General features: G+C 62.1%; 2 protein-coding genes across 3 annotated transcripts; both read left to right on the top strand.

Moving 5' to 3' along the window:
* The first annotated feature begins 55 nt into the window (after window positions 1-55).
* On the top strand, window positions 56-5210 carry CBX5 (chromobox 5). Of its 2 annotated transcripts, none has more exons than XM_053967719.1 (5): window positions 56-139; window positions 2437-2588; window positions 3192-3381; window positions 3898-3995; window positions 4753-5210. In XM_053967719.1, the coding sequence occupies exons 2-5, from the start codon at window positions 2452-2454 to the stop codon at window positions 4901-4903; spliced, it is 576 nt and encodes a 191-aa protein (XP_053823694.1). In that variant the 5' UTR covers window positions 56-139; window positions 2437-2451; the 3' UTR covers window positions 4904-5210. The 2 variants fall into 2 exon arrangements, with proteins under 2 accessions (XP_053823694.1, XP_053823695.1); XM_053967720.1 differs by lacking the exon at window positions 56-139 and adding an exon at window positions 257-341.
* A 1342-nt stretch (window positions 5211-6552) lies between these two features.
* On the top strand, window positions 6553-9757 carry SMUG1 (single-strand-selective monofunctional uracil-DNA glycosylase 1). Its single transcript, XM_053967379.1, has 3 exons — window positions 6553-6570; window positions 7065-7431; window positions 8658-9757. The coding sequence occupies exons 2-3, from the start codon at window positions 7075-7077 to the stop codon at window positions 9702-9704; spliced, it is 1404 nt and encodes a 467-aa protein (XP_053823354.1). The 5' UTR covers window positions 6553-6570; window positions 7065-7074; the 3' UTR covers window positions 9705-9757.
* Window positions 9758-17941: the final 8184 nt, after the last annotated feature.

Raw genomic sequence — 17941 nt, 5'->3', positions numbered from 1 at the left:
CGGGCGCGGCCGTCGCTCAGCGCGGGCCGCCGGCGGGCCCAGCGCAGCTCGGCGAGCGCGGCGCGGCGGGCGCAGAGCGGGGCGGCGGCGGCGACTCCCGGCGGCGGCGAGGAGGGGCCGCCCGCCCGCCGGCCCCAAGGTGCGCCCGGAGCAGCGCATGCGCCGATCGCGGCGGGCTTTGGGGAGGGGGAGGAAAGGCGGGCGGACGCATGCGCGAAGCGCGGCCGGCGGCGCCTGCGCGCTGCGGGCGGTTTTGGCGGGCGGAGCGCGGAGCGGCGGCAGCTCGGAGGGGCGGCCAAACCGCGGCGGACGGGCCCGCGCCGGAGCCGCTCTCCGCGCAGGTAGCGCCGGCGGCGGGCGGCGGATGAATGGGCGGCAGCGCGGGGGCGGGTCCGCCGCCGGGACGGGCAGGCGCGGCGGCCAATGGATGCGGGCGGGAGGCGGGGCCACGCCTGGAGTGACGGCCGCGGTATTTAATAGCAGCGCGCGAGAGGCGGGGCGGCGCGCCGAGTGACAGGCGCGCCGACCAATAGCAGTGCAGTGAAGGCGGGGCGGCGCTTGGAGTGACGGTTCCACCGCCCAATAGTGGCGCGGCGGGGCTGCGGCGAGCGGCGGGGCGCTCTGCCAATCATCGCGCGGGCGCGCGGCGGCTCTGACCAATCGCGCGCCGCGGCGCGCTGCTGGCCCCGCCCTCGGGCCCGGCTGCCGGGCCTCACAGCGGCGCTTTGAACCCAAATCTGCGGCTTTTTACCCCAAAACTGCGGGTTCTGCCCTCAAACCGCCGTGTTCCGCCTCAAACCGGCGCGTTCCCGCCTCTAACCGGCGGCTTTTCCCTCAGAACTGCGCTTTTCAGCCCTGGGAAGGCGCTTTTGGGCCTCAGCGCGGCGCCGTCCCTTTGTTCCCTCAGGATTCCCGGGCGCGGGATCCGGGATCGGCGCCGCGGGGGCTCGGCCGCGGATTCTCCCTGCCCAAAATCGCCTTTTCCCACCCAAAGCGGCCCCTTTTCCCTCAGGAATCCGCCCGAAACCTCCCGAGTCCCGCCCTTCAAACCCCGCCGGGAATCCGGCAGGAAATTCCAGCCGGGAGCGAGGAATTCCCCGCGTCCCTCACAGGGCTTTAGGGCTGGGTTTAAAAGAAAGAAATCCGCTAAAATCGTGGCTTAAGGGGGTGGGGGGAGGCGAAAAGCTCGATTTGAGGTTTTTTAAAAGTCTTCTTTTTTTTTAATCCTCCCCGTTTTTAAGTGGTTTAGCCCAAATTCCATTTCTCTGCTCCCAAATCCCCCCTCAGTTTCTGGGGATTTTTTCCAAATTCCATTTCGCTCTGCCTAAATTCCCTGGGTTTCTTTTTCTTTTCTTTTCTTTTCTTTTTTTCTTTTTTTTTTTTTTTTTTAGGGGTTTTTAGCCCAAAACGTGTTTCTTTGTGCCTAAATCCCCACTGGTTTTTAGGAATCAGCCCCTCCTGTGCCTCCCCCTTGAGATCTCCCTTTGAGGATCCCCAGGTGTCCCCAAATCCCTTTTGGGGGTCCCAAAATGATCCCAAATCCCTCTTAGGGATCCCAAAATTACCCCAAATCCCTTTTGGGGGTCCCAAAATGACCCTAAATCCCTCTTGGGGGTCCCAAGATTACTCCAAATCCCTCTCAGGGATCCCCAAATCCCTTTTGGGCATCCCAAAATGTCCCCAAATCCCTCTTGGGGGTCCCAGGATGTCCCCAAATCCCTCTTGGGGACCCCCAAGTGTCCCCAAATCCCTCCTTGGGGGTCCCAGGATGTCCCAAATCCCTCTTGGCGACCCCCAGGTGTCCCCAGATCCCTCCTTGGGGGTCCCAGGATGTCCCCAAATCCCTCTTGGCAACCCCCAGGTGTCCCCTTCCCTTTAAGGGCGCTCCGGGAGCCTCAAATCCCACCCCGAGGTGTCCCCTGTCCCCTGTGGGTGACAACACCATGTCCCCAGAGAGGTGGGCGGGAGGAGCCCCTGTGTGACATTCCCTGACCCACGGTGACATCCCTGTCCCCAGAGCGGTGGCTGCACTGTGGGCAGGAGGAGCCGTGTCCCACGGTGACATTCCCTGACCCACAGTGACATTCCCACGGTGACATCCCTGTCCCTGTCCCCAGAGCGGTGGCTGCACTGTGGGCAGGAGGAGCCGGCGGGCACTGCCGTGTGCCACCGTGACATTCCCACGGTGACATTCCTGTCCCTGTCCCCAGAGCGGTGGCTGCGCTATGGGCAGGAGGATCTGTGTCCCACGGTGACATTCCCATGGTGACATTCCTGTCCCTGTCCCCAGAGCGGTGGCTGCGCTATGGGCAGGAGGATCTGTGTCCCACGGTGACATTCCCATGGTGACATCCCTGTCCCTGTCCCCAGAGCGGTGGCTGCGCTGTGGGCAGGAGGAGTTGTGTCCCACGGTGACATCCCTGTCCCTGTCCCCAGAGCGGTGGCTGCGCTATGGGCAGGAGGAGCCGGCGGGCAGCCGACAGCTCGTCCTCGGGGGAGGAGGAGGAGTATGTGGTGGAGAAGGTTCTGGATCGGCGCGTGGTGAGGGGCCAGGCCGAGTACCTGCTCAAGTGGAAGGGCTTCTCCGAGTGAGTGACAGCGGGGACAGCGCGGTGGCACACGGGGGACGCTCCGGGGGCAGGGGACACAGCACCCTGGGTATCCCCCAACAGCTCCCGGGGACAGGGGACACAGCACCCTGGGTGTCCCCTGACAGCTCCTGGGGACAGGGGACACAGCACCCTGGGTGTCCCCTGACAGTGTCCCCTGTCCCCTGACCGTGTCCCTGGGTGTCCCCTGACAGTGTCCCCTGTCCCCTGACCATGTCCCTGGGTGTCCCCTGACCATGTCCCCTGTCCCCTGTCCCCTGACCGTGTCCCTGGGTGTCCCCTGACTGCGTCCCCTGTCCACTGACCGTGTCCCTGGGTGTCCCCTGACCATGTCCCCTGTCCCCTGTCCCCTGACCGTGTCCCTGGGTGTCCCCTGACCATGTCCCCTGTCCCCTGTCCCCTGACCATGTCCCTGGGTGTCCCCTGACCATGTCCCCTGTCCCCTGTCCCCTGACCGTGTCCCTGGGTGTCCCCTGACTGTGTCCCCTGTCCACTGACCGTGTCCCTGGGTGTCCCCTGACCATGTCCCCTGTCCCCTGTCCCCTGACCGTGTCCCTGGGTGTCCCCTGCCCGTGTCCCCAGGGAGCACAACACGTGGGAGCCCGAGAAGAACCTGGACTGCCCCGAGCTGATCTCGCAGTTCCTGCGCAAGGACCGCAGGATGAGGGACATGAGGGACAGCGAGGGGACACGGCCCCGCGAGCGCCCTGAGGGCGCCAAGCGCAAGGGACTGCCCGGCAGCGAGGATGGCAGAGCCAAGAAAAAGAGAGAGGTGAGGGACGGGGACACCTGGGGACACCTGGAGACAGGGACACCGGGAGGGCATGGGGACACGGGGATGGGGACAGGGACACTGGGAAGGGACACCTGGGGACAGGGAAACTAGGAGGGGACACGAGGATGGGGACAGGGACACCAGGAGGGGACAGGGACAGGGGGAGGTGAGAGGGGACACCTGGGGACAGGGACACCAGGAGGGCATGGGGACACAGGGATGGGGACAGGGACACGGGGATGGGGATGGGAATTCAGAGATCGGGACAGGGACTGGGGACAGTGGCACCCAGTGTCCTCTCCATGGGGACTCCTGGAATGGCCACCAGGGAAGGGGACCGGGCCCAGGCACGGGGCCATCCCCCAGTGCCACCACGCTGGGACCCTTCCCTGACCTCTCCTCCCTCAAAATCCCATTTTTCCCTAAAACCATCCCCTTTTCCCCAAAACCTTCCCCTTTTCCCTAAAACCATCCCCTTTACCCAAACCCTCCCTTTTTCCACCAAACCCCCAGAGCAACGACATTGCCCGCGGCTTCGAGCGGGGGCTGGAGCCCGAGAAGATCATCGGGGCCACCGACTCCTGCGGGGACCTCATGTTCCTCATGAAGTGGTGAGGCCACCTCCGCTGTCCCCAGGGTCCCCGCGACCCCCAGTTCGTGTCCTTGTCCCCCAGTTTGTGACTGTGTCCCTCTTGACTACTCAGTTTGTGTCTGTGTCCCCAGTTTGTGTCCGTGTCCCCAGTTTGTGTCCTTGTCCCTCTTGACCCCCCAGTTTATGTCGGTGTCCCCCAGTTTGTGTCAGTGTCCCCAGTTTGTGTTGATGTCCCCCAGTTCGTGTCTGTGTCCCCAGTTTGTGTCCGTGTCCCCAGTTTGTCCCTTTGTCCCCAGCCTGTCCCCAGGAAGGGGACAGGAAGGACACGGACAAGGCCAACCTGGTGCTGGCCAAGGAGGCCAACCTCAAGTGTCCCCAGATTGTCCCCAGCCTGTCCCCTGACCCCATTCTGTCCCCATGTCCCAATGTCCCCAGCCTGTCCCAATGTCCCCAGCCTGTCCCAATGTCCCCAGTCTGTCCCCTGACCCCATTCTGTCCCCAGCCTGTCCCCGTGTCCCCTGACCCCATTCTGTCCCCGTGTCCCAATGTCCCCAGCCTGTCCCTGTGTCCCCAGCCTGTCCCTGTGTCCCCAGCCTGTCCCAATGTCCCCAGTCTGTCCCCTGACCCCATTCTGTCCCCGTGTCCCAATGTCCCCAGCCTGTCCCTGTGTCCCCAGCCTGTCCCTGTGTCCCCTGACCCCATTCTGTCCCCGTGTCCCAATGTCCCCATTCTGTCCCTGTGTCCCCTGACCCCATTCTGTCCCCGTGTCCCCGCAGGAAGGACACGGACGAGGCCGACCTGGTGCTGGCCAAGGAGGCCAACCTCAGGTGTCCCCAGATTGTCATCGCGTTCTACGAGGAGCGGCTGACGTGGCACGCGTACCCCGAGGACAGCGACCCCAAGGAGCGGGACCCCCCCCGCAGCTAAGCCCCCCCAGATCTGTACATAGCCCCCCCCCTCCGTGGGGACCCCCGGGCTGTCCCTCTGTCCCCTCCCCGTGTCTCTAGGGCCCCCGCAGCCCCCTGGGGACGGGGGCGGGGTGGCCGTCCCTTCGGGGTGTCCCCAGCCTGTCCCCGGGCCGCGTGCGGGGGGTGGCCCCGGAGTTTGGTGTTTTTTAGAGTCGGTGTTTTTGGTCGGGGCCCCCCCGGGGTGTCCCCGTGTCCCCTCTGTCCCCTCTGTCCCCGTGTTGTCCCCAAGCCCCCCGGATTTGCTTCCAATAAATGGTCACTTTTCAGAGCTGTCACCTCCTGGGGCCTGGGGACCCCGGTGTCACCAGCGCGGCCCGCTGTCACCTCAGTGTCACCAGCACAGTGTCACCAGCACAGTGTCACCAGCATGGCCTGGTGTCCTCTCGGTGTCACCAGTATGACCCAGTGTCACCAGCACAGTGTCACCAGCACAGTGTCACCAGCATGGCCTGGTGTCCTCTTGGTGTCACCAGCACGGCCTGGTGTCCCCTCAGTGCCACCAGTATGACCCAGTGTCCCCCCAGTGTCCCCCAGTGTCCCCAGTGCCCCCCAGTGCCCCGGCGGTGCCCCCTGGTGGTGGCAGCGCGGCGCTGCACGCGGACAGCGCGGGGACAAAGGGGACAGCAGGGGTGGCACTGGGACACCCGGGGGTGGCACTGGGGGACACCCGGGGACAGCGGGGGTGGCACTGGGACACCCGGGGGTGGCACTGGGGGACACCCGGGGACAGTGAGGGTGGCATTGGGACACCCGGGGGTGGCACTGGGGGACACCCGGGGACAGCGGGGGTGGCACTGGGGGACACCCGGGGACAGTGGGGGTGGCATTGGGACACCCGGGGGTGGCACTGGGGGACACCCGGGACAGCGGGGGTGGCACTGGGACACCCGGGGGTGGCACTGGGGGACACCCGGGGACAGTGGGGGTGGCATTGGGACACCCAGGGGTGGCACTGGGGGACACCCGGGGACAGCGGGGGTGGCACTGGGGGACACCTGGGGACAGCAGGAACCCCTGGGGATGGGACAGGGGCTGTGTGGGGACACCGCAGTGACACGGGGAGGGTTGGGGACACTCTGATGATACCAGAGAGGGGGCTGGGGACACTCTGGAGGCACTGAGGGGGGGTTGGGGACACTATGGTGGCACCGGGGGGTTTGGGGACGCTCTGGTGGCACTGAGGGGGGGTTGGGGACACTCCCGGTCGCTCCCTCCCGGGCCCGCTAGGGGGCGCACTCGCGCCGCCGCAGCGCCACGTGCCCCCCCCCACCGTGGGAAGGGGCGGGGCCTGGGCGGACCCCGCCCCCTGCCGTGGGTACCCCCCGGGGGGGTCTGGGGGGATTTTGGGGGCGGTCTGGGAGCTTTTGGGATATCTGGGTGGGATTTTGGGGGGGCTGAGAGGTTTTGGGGGATCTGGGTGGGCCTGGGGGGATTTTGGGGGGTCTGGGTGGGATTTTGGGGGATGTTTTCGCGCCGCAGAGCACGATGGGAAACTCCGCGCGCAGACAAAGGACCGGGCCACGCCCCTCCCTCCGCGCGCGAGGCACGCCGGGAAGGCGCTGAGGGCAGGGGGCGGGGCTAACGGGGCAGGGGGCGGGGCCCCGGCGGACGCGGCACGCGCTCCAGGTGGGCTCGCGGCGGCGGCGGCCGTGACGTCAGCGGGGGGGCGCGTGTGACGTCACGGGGGGAGCGGGGCTGTGAGGGGGGCTGGGGGGTCAGCAGGGCCTCGGCACCGCCAGCCTGCCCTGCCCCCCCGGCTCTGCCGTCCCCTCTGTGTCACCCCCGGGCTCTGCTGTCCCCTCTGTCACCCCCGGGGCTCCCCTGACACTCCCGGGGCTCCCCTCTGTGTCACCCCCCCCGGCTCTGCTGTCCCCTCTGACACCCCCGGGGCTCCCCTCTGTGTCAGCCCCGGGCTCTGCTGTCCCCTCTGTCACACCCCCCGGGTGTCCCCTGTCCCTTCTGTGTCACCCCCGGGCTCCCCTGACCCCCCCGGGCTCTGCTGTCACCCCCGGGCTCCGCTGTCCCCTCCGTGTCACCCCCGGGCTCCCCTGTCCCCTCTGTGTCACCCCCGGGCTCCGCTGTCCCCTCTGTCCCCGCGGCCACCGTGCGTGTCCCCGCAGGCCATGGGGGATGGAGCGGGAGGAGGAGGAGGAGGAGGAAGGAGCGAGGGCTGAGGAAGAGGCGGGAGCCGGCGGTGAGGAAGAGGAGGGAGCCGGGGCTGAGGAGGATGGCGATGACGCCGAGGATGAGGAGGATGAGGCGGATGGGGCCGAAGGCGTGGCGGCGCGGTTCCTGGCGCTGCAGCGCGGCCTGTCCGAGCGGCTGCGGGCGCTGCCGCCGCCCGGGCCGCCCGTGGCGCTCGTGTACGCCCCGCTCGAGTACGCGTGGGAGCCGCACCGCCGCTTCGTGCGCCGCTTCCTGCGCGCCCCCACCGCCGTGCTCTTCCTCGGCATGAACCCCGGCCCCTTCGGCATGGCCCAGACCGGGGTCTGCACCGGCACAGCGGCGGGGAGCGGGACAGGGGACAGGGGCGGGGGTACCGGGACAGGGGCCGGGGGGAGCGGGACAGGGGACAGGGGCTGGGGGCACTGGGACAGGGGCTGGGGGCACCGGGACAGGGGACAGGGGCTGGGGGCACCGGGACAGGGGCTGGGGGCACCGGGACAGGGGCCGGGGGGAGCGGGACAGCGGCCGGGGGGAGCGGGACAGGGGACAGGGGCGGGGGTACCGGGACAGGGGCCGGGGGGAGCGGGACAGCGGCTGGGGGGAGCGGGACAGGGGACAGGGGCGGGGGTACCGGGACAGGGGCCGGGGGGAGCGGGACAGGGGACAGGGGCTGGGGGCACTGGGACAGGGGCTGGGGGCACCGGGACAGGGGACAGGGGCTGGGGGCACCGGGACAGGGGCCGGGGGGAGCGGGACAGCGGCCGGGGGGAGCGGGACAGGGGACAGGGGCGGGGGTACCGGGACAGGGGCGGGGGTACCGGGACAGGGGCGGGGGTACCGGGACAGGGGCCGGGGGGAGCGGGACAGCGGCTGGGGGGAGCGGGACAGGGGCCGGGGGTACCGGGACAGGGGATGGGGGGAGCGGGACAGGGGATGGGGGGAGCGGGACAGGGGCCGGGGGGAGCGGGACAGGGGATGGGGGGAGCGGGACAGGGGCCGGGGGGAGCGGGACAGGGGATGGGGGGAGCGGGACAGGGGACAGGGGCGGGGGTACCGGGACAGGGGCTGGGGGGAGCGGGACAGGGGACAGGGGCTGGGGCACCGGGACAGGGGCTGGGGGGAGCGGGACAGCGGCTGGGGGGAGCGGGACAGGGGACAGGGGCGGGGGTACCGGGACAGGGGCGGGGGTACCGGGACAGGGGCCGGGGGGAGCGGGACAGGGGACAGGGGCGGGGATACCGGGACAGGGGCTGGGGGCACCGGGACGGGTACCGTGGGGAGATGGGGGCATGGAGGGCACCGGGATGGGGGCACCGGGAGAGGGGTTGGGGGCGGCTCCCGCTCCATCCCAGGCAGTCCTAGAGGAGGGAAACTGAGGCACGGGGGGGGGGGGGGGAGGGTGTCCCACTCCATCCCAGGCAGTCCTAGAGGAGGGAAACTGAGGCACGGGGCGGGGGTGGGGTCACGCAGGGGGCGAGGCCGTCCCCACTGTGTGTGTGTGTGTCCCCCCCCCACCCCCTTCTCTGACGCCCCCCCCCGCCCCGCAGGTGCCGTTCGGCGAGGCGTGGCACGTGCGGGAGTGGCTGCGGGTGTCGGGCGCGGTGCGGCGGCCGCCGCGGGAGCACCCCAAGCGCCCGGTGCTGGGGCTGCGCTGCCCGCGGGCCGAGGTCAGCGGCGCCCGCTTCTGGGGGCTGGTGCGGAGCCTGTGCCCGGACCCCCGCGCCTTCTTCCGCCACTGCTTCGTGCACAACCTCTGCCCCCTCCTCTTCCTCGCCGCCAGCGGCCGCAACGTGCCCCCGCCGGAGCTGCGGGCGGCCGAGCGGGAGCGGCTGCTCGCCCCGTGCGCCGCGGCGCTCGCCGCCACCGTGGAGGCGCTGGGCGTGCGGCTCGTGGTGGCCCTGGGCCGCGTGGCCGAGCTGCGGGCGCGCCGGGCGCTGCGGGCCGCGGGGCTGGCCGTGCCCGTGGCCTGGATCCCGCACCCGTCCCCCCGCAACCCCCGCGCCAACCGCGGCTGGGAGAGCGAGGTGCGGGCCAGGCTGGCGGAGCTCGGCGTGCTGCGGCTGCTGGGGGTGCGGGAGGGACCGGGGCTCGACCGGTTGGGGGCTGGGGGGGAGGGCGTTGGGGGGTCCCTGCCCCACTTTGACCAGTTTGGGTCTGAGGAAAAGGGGGTTAGGGGGTCCCTGCCTCAGTTTCCCCACTCAGGAGCTGAGGGGAAGGAGGTTGGGGGGTCCCTGCCTCAGTTTCCCTGCTCAGGAACTGAGGGGAAGGAGGTTGGGGGGTCCCTGCCTCAGTTTCCCTGCTCAGGAACTGAGGGAAAGGAAGTTGCGGGGTCCCTGCCTCAGTTTCCCTGCTTAGGAACTGAGGGGAAGGAGATTGAGGGGTCCCTGCCCCAGTTTGAGCAGTTTGGGTCTGGGGGAAAGGGGGTGAATGGGGCCGTGCCTCAGTTTCCCCACTCAGGCACTGGGGGGAAGGAGGTTGTGGGGTCCCTGCCTCAGTTTCTCCACTCAGAACAGGATTTAGGGCAACACTACAGGGCAGAGGGTGAATCCCTGCCTCAGTTTCCCCACTCGGGTGGGAGTTTAGGGCTCCTTTAGGGGGTGTGGGGTGGGTCCTGCCTCAGTTTCCCCACACGGGGGTGGTGCTTAGGGAAGCTTTAGGGGGTGGGGGGTGGGTCCTGCCTCAGTTTCCCGTTAGGAAAGGAGCGAGGGGGGGGAGGGTTCGTGGGTCGCTGCCTCGCGGCGTTTTCTGTGGAATTCTGGAATTAATAAAGGCGAGAATTGGTAAAAAAACAAGAAAGAGGCGCTGGGGGGATGGGGGAACCAGCGAACCAACCTTCCTCCTTCCTTCCTCTTCCTCCTTCCTTTCCTTCCTTTCCTTCCTTTCCTTCCTTTCCTTCCTTTCCTTCCTTTCCTTCCTTTCCTTCCTTTCCTTCCTTTCCTTCCTTTCCTTCCTTTCCTTCCTTTCCTTCCTTTCCTTCCTTTCCTTCCTTTCCTTCCTTTCCTTCCTTTCCTTCCTTTCCTTCCTTTCCTTCCTTTCCTTCCTTTCCTTCCTTCCTTCCTTCCTTCCTTCCTTCCTTCCTTCCTTCCTTCCTTCCTTCCTTCCTTCCTTCCTTCCTTCCTTCCTTCCTCCCTCCCTCCCTCCCTCTCTCTACCCCCCTTCATTTTTTTAGTGGAAAAAAGCGGATTTCCCCTTTTTTCCCCTTTTTTTCCCCCTTTCCCCCCTTTTTTCCCCCATTCTTCCCCCCTTTCCCCCCTTTTTTTTCCCCCATTCTTCCCCCTTTTCCTCCCTTTTTTCCCCCTTTCCCCCCTCTTCCCCCTTTTCCCCCCCTTTTTCTGCCCTTTCCCCCCCTTTCCCCCCTTTTCCCCCCCTTTCCCCCCTTTTTTTCCCCCATTCTTCCCCCTTTTCCTCCCTTTTTTTCCCCCTTTCCCCCCTCTTCCCCCCCCTTTTTCCGCCCTTTCCCCCCCTTTTCCCCGTTTTTCCCCCCTTTTCCCCGTTTTTTCCCCCCTTTTCCCCAGTTTCCCCCCGTTTTCCCGGCTGGCCGCGCTCCGTCCATTTGTCACCGTTTTTATTGTCACCAATTGCCCAGAACCGGGGCGCGTTTAAAACCCCATCGATCTTGGTGCGGAGGTGTCATAACCTGACAGTAATCGCCGCGGCCCGGCCGGGAATTCCCACTTCCCGCGATGGATGGGATGGGATGGGATGGGATGGATGGATGGCTTCCCCCGCTCCAATTATCCGCGTCCAGCTCCGCCGGCCCGGCCGTAAATCCGATCCTTTCCAACCATTCCCTCCTGTTCGAGCTCCGGGATTCTCCTCCTGGGGATTCCCGGGCATCCCGGGACGGTTCCCGAGCTCTCCTGGAATTCTGGGAGGGGTTCTTGATTTTTTTTTTTTTTTTTTTTTTTTTTTTTTTCTTTAATTAGGGTTCAAGGGGAATGGGGAAAAAAAAAAAAAAACCAAACAAAAAAACACAACAAATTTTGGGATCTCGGTGCTCAGCCCCTTTTTCCAGAGGGAATTCTGGAGGGGATGAGCTCCAAACTTCCCCAGGGTGCTGCTCCTGCCCCGTTTTCTGGGATCGGGAGTGGGATGGATCCACCTTGCTCTGGCCAGGCCCTTTTTGGGGTGGTTTCAGGTGGAATTTGGTCCTTTGGGCTGGGAGCACTTGGATTTTCTGGGAAAGAAACTTCCCTGGGAAGAAATTCCCAATTCTCCCCAAATTCCCCCCGGGGTGATCCCAAATCCCAACAAAACCCAGCAGATGGAGCCGGCAGCGTTCCAGGTCCTGCCCCCCTGACCCCTTCCCTGGCTTTGATCCCATTCCCGGGTTTTGTTCCCATTCCAGGTCCCCATTCCCTGGCCTTGATCCCATTTTGGATCCACCATTTCCAGGTCCCCATTCCCAGGTTCTGCTCCCATTCCAGGTCCCCATTCCGTGGCCTTGATCCCATTTTGGATCCTCCATTCCCGACCCCATTCCCAGTTTTTGTTCCCATTCCAGGTCCCCATTCCCAGGTTTTGTTTCCATTCCCGACCCCATTCCCAGTTTTTGTTCCCATTCCAGGTCCCCGTTCCCAGGTTCTGCTCCCATTCCAGATCCTTCCACACCAGCCCCATTCCCTGGCCTTGCTCCCCTTTAGGATCCTCCCATCCCGACCCCATTCCAGGTCCCATTCCCAGACATTTCTCCCCACTCCAGTCCCTTTTCCAAACCCTTTCCAGCCCCCCTCAAGGCTGGGAAGGGGAAGGATCTGGGGGTGACCTCATTCCCTGCCCTGGTCATTCCCTGCCCTGGTCGTTCCCTGCCTGGATTTAGGGGGGTCAGGCCCCTTTAGGATCCACATTTTGGGGTTTTTCCCTGGAATTGTTGGGTTTGGGAACAGCCTGGATGGATTTAGGGGGTGAGGCCCCTTTGGGATCCGCGTTTTGGGGTTTTTCCCTGGAATTGGCTGATCTGGGGACAGCCTGGATGGATTTAGGGGGGTGAGGCTGCTTTAGGATCCGCGTTTTGGGGTTTTTCCCTGGAATTGGCTGATTTGGTGCCGATTCTCTCCGCCGACTCCAGAGGGAGCCCGGACAAGGGAGGATGAGGCGCTGGGATTTTCCAGCCGGGAAAGCCTCGGGAAGGGAGCGGCGCTTCCCCAGCAAGGCCGGGTTTTCCTTCATCGGCATCCCGGAGAATTCCAGATTCACTTGTGTCAGCATCGCGGAGTATCCCAGATTTTCCTTCATCTGCATCCCTGACAATCCCAGATTTTCATTCATCAGCATCCCGGAGAATTCCAGATTTTCCCGTATCAGTATCCCAGATTTTCCCGTTTCAATATCCTAGTTTTTCCCATATTAGCACCCCAGAGAATTCCAGATTTTCCCACACCAGCATCCCAAATTTTCCTGTATCAACATCCCACATTTTCCCACACCTCCATCCCAGATTTTCCCACACCCCATAAATTTTCCCGCGTCCCATTTTCTCCACATTTTCGCCCCAAAACCTCCCTCCAGCCCCGGGATTTTTCCCGGCTCTTTCCACCGCAGTCCCGACCCTTTTTTTTTTTTTTTGGGACAGCTCCATCCCCTTGGAATTCTGATCGTGCCCCACCCCCACCCCGGGCAGGGGTGACAGCGGGGTCACCGCCGCCCCTCCCCCCCCGATCTATTAATTACTGACAGCAATTAATTGATGAGGAAAGGGGGGAGGCGGGAAGGGGGGGAGGGCGGCTCCCGCCTGTTGCTAATTAACACCGGGAGCGTTAATGAAGGCAGCGCAGCCCCGGCCGGTATTTAATTGATTCGGGGGATTAATTGGGGGAGGGGGGCGCTCCATCCACCCATCCATCCTCATCCCGGGGAAATCGGGGATTTTTGGCGTGGTTTAGGGGGGATTTGGGGGTCTGTGGAACTGGAAAGGCAGGAAATTTGGAATTTACGGCGCTAGAAAAACCGGGAAATGAGGATTTGAGGAACCGGGAAAGCAGGAAAATGGGGAATTGTGGAACTGGAAAAGCAGGAAAATGGAAACACGGGAAAATGGGGATTTGTGGAACTGGAAAAGCAGGAAAATGGGGATATGTGGAACTGGAAACGCCGGGAAATGGGGATTTGTGGAACTGAAAACATTGGGGAATGGGGATTTATGGGACTGGAAACGCCGGGAAATTTGGATTTTTGGAGCTGGAAACACGGGGAAATGGGGATTTGTGGAACTGGAAACGCCGGGAAATGGGGATTTGTGGAAAATGGGGATTTGTGGAAATGGGGATTTGTGGAAATGGAAACGCCGGGAAATGGGGATTTGTGGAAATGGGGATTTGTGGAAAATGGGGATTTGTGGAAAATGGGGATTTATGGCGCTGGAACCTCGCCCCGCGCTCCCCTTCCCCCGCGCGCTGCCGAACCCCGCGATCTTTATTTAATTGGATCCGGAGAGATGAAAGCAGCCCCGGCGGGGGCCTGACGTCCGCCGAGTGTCCCCGGGGCGGGTGACAAGGTGACAAATGGCCCTGTGACAGTAATCGCCGAATTAGAGCGCGCTCCGCGCTCCGCGGGCGCAGCCGCCGCGCCGGCCCCGCCCCGGCTGCGGGTGCAAGGAGAGGTCAGGCAGCGGCCCGGAATGCTAATGAGGATTTCCGCGGAAAAACCGGGAAAGATCCGCGGGAAACACCCGAAAGCGTTCACAGTCCCGCTCTTGGCGGCGCTTTGTTGGCCGACAAAGCGGAGGGAGAGGAGGGTGAGGGGGTGGCGGCGGGGACAGGGGGGCTCGGGGGTCGCCCCCCCCACCCCCTTCCCGGCGCCGGGAATTCGCCCCCCGGGGTTCCCGGGGGGATGGGTTGGGAAGGGAAGCGCCGCGGGGATCCCGGCACGGCTCCCCCGCGGTTTTGGGGCGGTTTCCTGGCGTTTGGAGAGCGTTCCAAGGGCGCTGCGGGCGCCGCGCTGGGGCGGTGCCAGCGCCGCAGGGAGACGCGTGTCCCCGTGTCCCTCTGTCCCCGTGTCCCCCTGTCCCCGTGTCCCCCTGTCCTCTGACCCTGTGTCCCCGTCCTGGCCGTGTCCCTCTGTCCCCGTGTCCCTGTGTCCTCCTGTCTCCGTGTCCCCGTCCTGGCCTTGTCCCTCTGTCCCCCTGTCCCCTGACCCTGTGTCCCCCCCTTGTCCCCGCGTGCGGCACTTCCCAGCGGGACACGGAAACGGGAGCGTGTGGAACTGGGAACACTGGGAAACGGGGACTGGGGGAAATGGGGACTGGGGGAAATGGGGATTTGGGGAAATGGGGATTTGGGGAAATGGGGATTTGGAGAAATAGGATTTCCAGCCCTCGGACACCTTCCCGGGCTCTGCCCCTTCCCGTGGCCCCGGGATTTGCACACCTGAGCGCGAGCGTGCAAATCCACCCCGGAGAAGGGCCTGGGGGTGCGAATTCCGGGCTGGGGGTGCAAATTCCGAGCCGGGGGTGCCCCCCCGGGCTGGTTTAAGCCCCGCCGTGCCAGGGATACCCGGCTCCGCGCCAGAATTCCCGGGATCCGCAGCCGTTTCCCGGCTCCGGCCGGGCGGCTCCTCCCGCAGCCGCGCAGGGATTTTGGGAGCAAAGGATGCTGCAAATCCTCCCGCCCGTGCAAAAAATTTCGGACAAAATCCCCAAAACCGCAGCCCCGCATCCGCCCGTGAGGGAGCTCGTCAGGGAAAAGCGAGAAAAACGCAAGGGGAGGAGATTTGGGCTTTTTCCGCCTCGTTTCTCCTCATTTTGTGCTCGTTTTCCGCCCGGGGAACCCCGGGCCGGGCTGGGCTGTGCCGGGCGCCGGGAGGAGCGGCTCTGAGCACGGAAGAATGCTGGAAATTCGGAGATGCCGTCGTTTTTGGGAGGCTTTCGGGGCTTTCGGGCAGCGGCGGCGGCCGAGCCGGGGAGGGGACAGCCGGCGGTGCCACCGCGGGGGCCGGCGATGAAAAGGGCGAGAGGCCCCGGGAGTGTCGGGGGTGATTAATGGGGGTGAGCGCGGGGTGAGCCGAACAAGGCGGCAGTGTTCGCCCCAAAGCCTCCTGCAAAAACAAAACCCAAAAAAAAAACCAAACCAAAAATCCAAAAAAAATCCCCCCGCGTTACTCCCGCAGCGTCCGTCTGCTCCGAGCGCTCTCGGCTGGTTTGCTTTTTAACAATTTCTTGATTTATTGTTTATATGTTATTTAAATTATTAATATTTTGAGGATTTTTTTCCCTTCTGTTAATTTTGACGGTTTTAATCCAAATAAAGGAGGTGTAAATGGCCGCGAGAATCGCGGGATTTCCATGGATTTCCATGGATTTATTTCCGCGGGCTCCCGGCTCTGTTTGCTCAGCGAACAAAAACACCCGCGGGGAGGCGGCGGCGGGGTCACGGCAAAACCTTGGGAGCCGCTGGAGCTCCTTGTTATTTGTTGGGGGTTTTTATGTTTGTTTTTTTTTTTTTTGTTTGTTTGGCTTTTTATTTTGTTTTGTTTTGGTGTTTTTTGTGGGTTTTTTTTTGTGTTTTTTTTTTTTTTTGTTGTTTTTTGGGATTTTTTGTGGTTTGTTTTTTTTTTTTGGTTTGGCTTTTTTTTTTTTGCTTTGTTTTGTTTTTTTTTTTGTTGTTGTGGGTTTGTTTTTTTGGTTTTTTTGTGGTTTTTTTTGGTTTTGTGTTTTTTGGGGTTTTTTTTCGTTGTTTTTTTGGTTTTGGTTTTTTTTTTTTAAGCACCCAAATCCCGGAGATTTCGCTCCCAATTTCTCCTTCCGGACATGGGGACCCCAAACCCAAAACCGCCCCAAAAGGGACAGAGGAATTTGGGGAGCACCCTCAGGGAGCCGGAGCGGAGCTGGAGCTCGCTTCCCGTGGTGTTTTAAATGCCGGAATAAATCGGGAAAATCAGGATTTCCCCATCCTAATTCCCGCCCTGGGCGCGGGATTTGGGGTGAAATCCGCGGAAAGGAGCGGGATGGGGGAACTGTGGGGTTTCCCAAGCTTTCCTCCCGTTTTTCTTTCCCGTCCCCATCCCAAATCCAGAGCCTCTCCCCGCCCGGAGTTTCCCCGAATATTCGGGAGCCGCAGCGAGCTCGAACCGGAGTTTTGGGGGAATTCTTTGGGGTTTCGAGAGGCGCTCGGAGCGGATTTCCAGCGGCTCCGGGGAAAGGTGGGAGCGAGTGGGGCTTGGGAATGATCCTGGGAATGGGGACAGCGGGGACACGGTCCGGGGGTTTGGGGACATCCAGGGGGGTTGGGGACATTCTGGGATTTGGGGACACGCCCCGGGGATTTGGGGACATCCAGGGGGGTTGGGGACATTCTGGGATTTGGGGACACGCCCCGGGGGTTTGGGGACATCCAGGGGGGTTGGGGACATTCTGGGATTTGGGGACACGCCCCGGGGATTTGGGGACATCCAGGGGGGTTGGGGACATTCTGGGATTTGGGGACACGCCCCGGGGGTTTGGGGACATCCAGGGGGGTTGGGGACATTCTGGGATTTGGGGACACGCCCCGGGGGTTTGGAGGACACGCCGGGAGCGGCGGGAGGGGTCGGTGTGGAGAGATGCAGGAAATGCAGGAAATGCAGGAATTTGGGATTGGGGACCTACGGAAATGCAGGAATGTGGGTTTGGGCACCTATGGGATTGGGCACCTATGGAACCGCAGACGTGGGGAATTGGGATTAAACCCGGGGGAGTTGGGAACGTGCGGAAATGGGAACCTTCGGGAACCCATAGGAACGTACAGGAACCTATAGGATCCCAGAGGAGCCCATGGGAACCTATAGAAATCCATAGGAACCTTTGAGAGCCCCTAGGATCCCATAGGAACCCAGAGGAACCCATGAGAACCCAGAGGAACCTATAGGGTCCCATAGGACCCCAGAGGAACCCATGGGAAGATATAGAAATCCATAGGAACCCACGGGAACCTATAGGATCCCATAGGAACCCACGGGAACCTATAGAAATCCATAGGACCCCCTGGGATCCCATAGAAATCCATAGGAACCTTTGGGATCCCAGAGGAGCCCATGGGGCCGCGGTGCCCGGAGCCGCGCCCTGCGCCGCTGCGGTAATTAGGAGCGTTAATTAGGAGCGTTAATTAGGAGCGGTAATTAGGCACGTTCGCACACACAAACACGCGCGCCGGCCCGAAGAGCGGTTAAGGGCTGCTGGAATTTGCATCTCATTAACATTCCCATCTCATTAAGATGCCCGTCTCATTAACATTCCCATCTCATTAACGTTCCCGCAAGGGCTGCTCGAGGGCGGGCGGGTCCTGCAGCGGGGAGAGGCGGAAATAATAAAATACAATAAACGTAATAAAATAAAATATATAACATAAAACAGAATATAATAAGATAAAATAAAATAATATAAAATAAAACAAAATAAAATAAAATACATAAAAGAAATTATAAAATAAATATACAATTAAATAGAATAAAATGTAAAATGAAATAAGCATGATAAAATAAAATATATAAAATAGAATAAAATATAAAATAAAATAATATAAATAAAATAAAATGTATAAATATAATATAAAATAATTAAAATGAAATAGAAAACAAATATAAAATAAAATAGAATAAATTATAAAATGAAATAAACACGATAAAATAAAATGTATAAAATAGAATAAAATATAAAATAATATAAACAAAATAAGATAGATAAAAGAAAATATAAATGCAAAATAAAATAAAATAAAATAAAGTAAAATAAAATAAATAAAAGAAAAGAAAGAAAGAAAGAAACGCTCGCGCTCTGGGCCGCGGGAGGAGCAGGAGGAGGGAGCCGCGGGAGCCGCGGCCGCGTTCGGGATGCGATTCCCGTTCGGGATGCGATTCCCGT

Source organism: Vidua chalybeata, chromosome 30 (genome assembly GCF_026979565.1).
Source record: "Vidua chalybeata isolate OUT-0048 chromosome 30, bVidCha1 merged haplotype, whole genome shotgun sequence".
In the NCBI taxonomy this organism is placed as follows: Eukaryota; Metazoa; Chordata; class Aves; order Passeriformes; family Viduidae; genus Vidua; species Vidua chalybeata.
Note: the sequence above shows the minus strand (reverse complement) of the source record. Positions and strands in the feature narration are given on the sequence as shown.